This window comes from Pithys albifrons, chromosome 1 (genome assembly GCF_047495875.1).
Source record: "Pithys albifrons albifrons isolate INPA30051 chromosome 1, PitAlb_v1, whole genome shotgun sequence".
NCBI classification, from domain to species: domain Eukaryota; kingdom Metazoa; phylum Chordata; class Aves; order Passeriformes; family Thamnophilidae; genus Pithys; species Pithys albifrons.
In genome coordinates this window covers 105,415,807-105,421,806 of record NC_092458.1, presented here as the reverse complement: position 1 = coordinate 105,421,806, position 6,000 = coordinate 105,415,807, and the positions used below count along the sequence as shown (strand labels likewise).

The 6,000-nt window shown below is 36.2% G+C and overlaps 1 protein-coding gene across 8 annotated transcripts in view; it reads right to left on the bottom strand.

Annotated features, from left to right (window-relative positions):
- Nucleotides 1-253: 253 nt before the first annotated feature.
- TMPRSS15 (transmembrane serine protease 15) overlaps nucleotides 254-6,000 on the bottom strand; it is a 55,960-nt gene continuing 50,213 nt past the window's right edge. For 7 of the 8 annotated variants that reach the window (XM_071572819.1, XM_071572783.1, XM_071572801.1 and 4 more), the window contains 5 exons: nucleotides 5,787-5,961; nucleotides 3,664-3,845; nucleotides 3,339-3,434; nucleotides 2,284-2,423; nucleotides 254-655 (listed from right to left, as the gene is read on the bottom strand). In XM_071572819.1, the coding sequence (XP_071428920.1) occupies nucleotides 500-655; nucleotides 2,284-2,423; nucleotides 3,339-3,434; nucleotides 3,664-3,845; nucleotides 5,787-5,961 (749 nt within the window). In that variant the 3' untranslated portion in view covers nucleotides 254-499. Of the gene's footprint in view, nucleotides 656-2,283; nucleotides 2,424-3,338; nucleotides 3,435-3,663; nucleotides 3,846-5,786; nucleotides 5,962-6,000 lie in introns of those variants that run through there. The other variant, XM_071572764.1, reaches the window with a different exon arrangement.

Below are 6,000 nucleotides of genomic sequence, written 5' to 3'. Positions count from 1 at the left end.
ACATTCAGTTTATTCATTAGAAAGCAGCATAATAGATCATCAGCCTTTATGCACAATCCATAAATCTCATTCCAGCTTTTTGTAATAGACAAGGCAGAGGAACTCCCATGAGCCCAGTTGAAACAGAGAACTACACCTTCCATTCTGTATGCAGACTGATCACTGAGAAGAGTTGACTATGTATTAAAATGAAATAAAATAAAACCAGTATAAAAACAGGTAGGGTCGTCCCCCCCCCCCCCCCCCCCCCGATTTTTCTGGAAAGCATTTGCAGTCTGCTAACTCTTCATTGTTTACTGCCCATGCTTTGTAAAGCCCTCCACTGAGTTTAATGCACTAGTGTTCAAAGAAACTGTTTCCCCACTGTCTCATATTAAAAAAAAATTAAAATGATGAAACTATTTTTAACAAAACCACAACATCTATTTATAATTATAAAATTATAATAATAATGATAATAATTATAATTTTATAATTATAAGTTAAGTTTATTGTCAAGTTAATAGATTATATTTTTGATCCAGTCCACAAACATGGTGACTCGAACATACACTCCTGGTCGTTTGGGAAGTGCACACTTGTAGCCAAACGATGTTACACCAACCAAAAACCACTTGTCCCCATCTTCAAATGTCAAAGGGCCACCTGAATCTCCCTGCAATAAGAAATTCAAAAGTCAAAAGTGAACTGTTCAACTCTGGAGCAGAGCCTACTTATGATGTTTTGTTCATTTTGGTGTTTAAATCATAGATGCTGTGTCCCTGTATGACTTGGGCACCAAGAAGTGAAATCAGTATGAATATTTCCATGTGAAAAAAAATCCTTGAAATGATCCATTTCTGTTTTTTCTTCCTTTTTTAAGTGATGTGATCTTCAACTCTTACCAGTCTTTAATACAGGATTGAGTTTCAAGTTATTTTCTTTTTGTATAGTACATTTATGTTCAGCCTCTCATCTTTCACAAAGTCTGGGGAAATGTGAAGGATTTTGTTTTGTTGAATTTATTTGTCCAAAGTGCAGTTCTATTTTTAGTCACTCCATAATTTCTTCAGTTTCAAATTTACAGAAAAACATGTCAAGATTGCCAAAAGAGATGTCCTTTTCTCACACCTCAATAGTATGGCAGATGTAACATTGTAGTATAGACCAAATAAATTCATGCCACAGCCTGAATAGGGGATGAGTCAGACATGAGTGTCCTCTCTTAATGAGGAAAAAAAAAGACTGTTTTTCATTGTCCATCGAGTTAGTTGAACCAGAATTAATTGTGTCTTCTCATGGCTCCATGAATAGATCTTTACTGAAGAGTTCTGCAAGGACTTGGCCATTAAAATACTTCTGCCCATAACTTTAGGGCATCCCGGAATGTTCAAAGGCTGTGACAGCAGCCTAAAGGAGCAAGTGCTCACAGGACTCACTTGTTCATCTTTCCTCATGGCTGAATGGTCAAGATCATGACACTGGTCACTTGTACTCTGTATCAGCCTGTGGTGCTGCACTGAGTTTTTTTTTTTTTCTTTTTTTTTTTTTTTGAGTATGAGGTTCAGAAAGCAAAATGGAAAGAGGAAAGCATTCAAGCATTGCACTTGCACACACTCCTCCTTCTGGACTAAACCAGCCAAATTTACTGCACCTGGTGAAGGCTTAGATGGGGACAGCAAGGCAAGAACAATTTTATGAGTAAGCTCCTCATCGGGCTTGAGGAGAACCATCAAGTCTCCATGCCATAGACTCCATATTGCTGAAAGAAAGATTATGTGACAGCCATTTCTTCTGACTATATCCTCAAAGAGAAGCAGTGTGTTATAAGCCAAGATAAAATCAATAAAAAGGTAGAACCCCCAAGAAGCAACGTATGAGATCAATGCAGAAAAGCAGCCTCTCTGAAATGTGGCATCCACTGACAAAAGGTCTACAGATTCTGGAGAAACATCACATTGTTTTCCTTCTTTCCCTTCATGAAACATTTCTGAGACTGTCTGGCTTTTATGTCTCTGTTCTCTGCTTTTCCCTAAGCATGTCCCTCACTCTCATTCATAGAATTACTCAGTAGTAATTTTTCAAAGCTTAGTGCAGAAAATTTCTTGTCCCCTTGGTTGTTTATGCCAAAATGACTCAAAAAAGATTTTTATTTATGAAGTATTAAATGGGAAAAATACTGTGAGTAGAAATTACATTTGCGGACAGTGATTGTCTTGGTTTTATTAACTGGAGGATCAGGGAGCATTTTATTTTGTAACTAGATGTATATGCTAGGAGTGGAAGTGAATTGCTTGTATTTACCTGACAGGAATCTATTCCTCCCATGTCATATCCTGCACAGATCATGTTCTCAGTAATACTGTATTCTGGCATCTGTTGTTGGCATTTCTCATTTGAAATGAGAGGGACCTCTGCTTCTTGCAATATATTCGAAGTGGGACCTGATGAAAATACAAATTATGTTTACCTGCAGTAATAAATATATGCATCCTGCTCCGTACACTTATGGCTATTTTCTTTTTTCCAGCATTCTGGGCATACTCCCGAGCAGCAGAAATCCATTCTTCACTGCTATACTATTCAGGCTTATGTCCCTGTAACCCAGTCACTGATTAAATGGTGCTTGTTAACTGAATCTTGTCTTTCATTTGTGTAATGGGACTGAATTTGATTACAATTAAATCAAGGTTATTAAAATCAATGACTATGAACTCACTGTGGGGAGATATAAGGGATAACTAAAGGCTTGAGAACTTGGATTTCCAGTGTTCCTCACTATTCCTTGTACAACTTTGACTATTTCAAGTTTTTATAAAAGATTTATTTTACTAATTCCTAGACAAAATTTTAAATGCAATTTTATTGTGGAATGTAGAAGGCAATGCAGTCAAGCAACTGTAGAAGTGAAATGGCATGTTTACTATTTCACAGAGACTCCAAATCTGGAGCATTTTGACATACAAACAGAACATACATTTCACACTGCAGTCAGTTTGCTTGACTTCTGGGGAAAATAATTTTCACATTGTCAGAAAGATTAATCTTCCCCCTCCCCCACACAATATCTGGAAACAAGATGTACATATTTCATGTTGAGAAAATTGTCATCACAACTTCTAAGAGGATGTAATAAGGTTAGTTCATAATTTAATGGTCTTTGATATGTATGTTTTTTTCTAATAAATCACTCTGTCACTTTGCTTTAGAGAAGGAATGGTGGAGTGGGATAGTTCTCAAATTTTCTTATGGAGGAATATCTCTCTAAACTATTAGACTTTAGGAACTCCTGCAGAATCAGGAACAAACTTTCCCTCACAGCTGCATTCTTGTCATAATTTTCCAAGCAGATGACCCACCTTCATTCCCAATGTCACCCCAGCCAGCAATGGAGCAGTTAATTTCTGGTAAAAACTGTTGATTTTTTTCTGGTAAGCAGATAGGTTTTATGTAATCTGTGAATGAGAAACAAACAATTTCAACCTCTTTCCTGTATTCAGGTCATTATGAAGTCATGTAGGAATATGTGCATTAATTGAAACCCACTTTTTGGGCAAGATATCCAAGGACTACTGGGCTGACTGACAGATGATTAGGTTGTAAAAAATGTACAGCCACACCACCCCGCTCATGCTTCACACAGTTTTGCATAACAATCTCTTTTATGGGAAAATAACAATTTACCTGTATATTGCACTTTGTGTTGTAGGTGCATTAGAGCAATATCACTATCTTTTGTTTCCTTCATGTAATGAGGATTCATAATTATTCGATCGATGTTTTGAACTACTGTTGAAGGCTCAGTCAGATCTGATTGAGCATAGAGGCCAAGGACTGCTTGCCATCGAGATGGTTTTAATTGCCTCCTAGAAGTTGCAAGGAGTAATCAAAATTATGAATGATTAAGGAAAATTTTGAAATATATGTGTTAGATAAAACACTGATCTGTAACCTCATGATAATTCATAGTATTTGCACATTTTGACAAAATAAATAGATGTGCTTACAATTTCATGATAGTAATAGTAACTTGAACATCCATGCTGCAGATATATGTTGTTGACTTTTTTTGTGGTGGGCTTATAATGCATTACTTATAATTAATTAATCAGACAGTGGTGCAGAGGAGGAAAATACATTAACTAAATTACTATGGCTTCTTAAACACTATGAAGAATACTGCTGACTGCCCACCAAGCAATTAATATTGGTCCCAGTTAGAAAATTGCAATGGAATAGCTAAAGAATAATAGCCCTAGGATGTCATTGGAAATGCTGCAGGTCACAGATTCAGAAAATTGGTCTCTTAATTTTTTAATCTAAATAAAAAAATACTAAAACAAAATAATTATCTGCATTTTTTTCCTGAGCTACGCATGCTGGTTTGAGGCAGTTTTTGTTGGAGAACTCAATTATTTGCTATTTTCTAAACAACCAGTTTATACTTTCAAAAATATATTTTCAGCCTGATTGTTGTAATGAATTGGTTCCTGCTGATCTTTTGCTTTGGCATCAAGGGTTTATTTTGTTCTCAGCTAGGAGTGTTTAAGTTAATTGTTCAGAATTAAGGTGTGAAACAGCAAGCTTCAATTTAGGAAAATTCTAGAAAAGTCAAGATGCTAAATTTAAGTGAAAATAGAAAGGTGAGTCAAGTGAAAAGGAAGTATTAAGGCAGTTGTGGGTTTATTGTATGGAAACTAAGAGGTCTTGGTCTTTCTCGTTTCAGTGTCTTTGTGTGGAATGTAGCTCCTTCCATGCAATGAGGCAGCATTACTATTTTGGCACAATCTCCACTGCTTTACTATTTAACTCTTTATAATGACAGCTCTACTGTAATTTTCAATACTAATCCTTCTTTTTTTTTTTTCATTCCAGTTCCTAAGTGTCTTCTGTACAACTTGTTTTTATTATAGATGTTAGGAACGTAAACCCTAGAAAATATTTAAATATGCATCACTTATTTGAATGGTACAAATACCACCGTCTAGAGGATATCCAATATTGCCTTATCAATGCACATAAATCAAGATTCATTCCAGTGATGCACAATAAATTTTGATCAATCTATGATAATATACAGTAGGAACAGGCAACACGGAGTTTACCTTTATGGGGTATGATGTCATCCTTTATACCACTGGCAGGGATTCAACTAGTGTATAGAGGCCCTCATTAATTACAGATTAAGTACTAATGCTCAGTATTGATACCATATATTTAAAGTGCAATTCTTTGTTCTTCAGAAAATGCTGCTTAGTATCCATGATTCTCTGCATTAAAGTAAGGACTGAGGGTTTACTAAAAAGTAAAGGTGCTTTTAGCTGAGCACAAAAGTGATTCAAAAGACAGTAATTAAACAGGGAGGTAGTTGTTAATTTTTATATCAGTGTCACAATTTATTCATAATCTGATACCTCCTCAGTGAACTTGCACATAAAACAAGTGTTCCACTATCTGTAAAATAAAAAAGTGGAGCATGGATGTCATACGACCATGCCAGCTAGTTGGAAAGATGGTCTGGACTCAGTGGAGAGAAAGAGGCACTTCTGAATTTATTTGAAATTTTTTTCTTTTTCTAAAGTAAATTTTCTAATTTATTCTAAAGTAGACATCTGGAAACCCTCTGAAAAGTGCTACTTCCCAGAGATGTCAGTAGGATCCTTTGAAAATGTGGTTTGCTCTCTACAGGACTGATCAGTCTCTCAGGTCATACTTCAACCCAGGTTTAGTGGTGACTACCCAGCATTTGGATAGTTGATTTTGGGGGTGCGTGTCAGTGTGTTACTTCTGAGTGCAATGAACTTTACCCGTATACACAATGTGCTGCTGTCACCAGCCACTCGTCACTGACAAGGGAAGCTCCACAAACAGGCAGTAAATTAAAATGGAGTGAAACTATCCAAGGCCAAGCCTCTCTTCTGGCATCACTTCCACCTACAATCTTTGCTGTGTTGTTCTGAGTTACGGGGTGTTTTCCACAAGCTAAAATAAAGAAGGGGATATAGTTCATTTTATTAGACT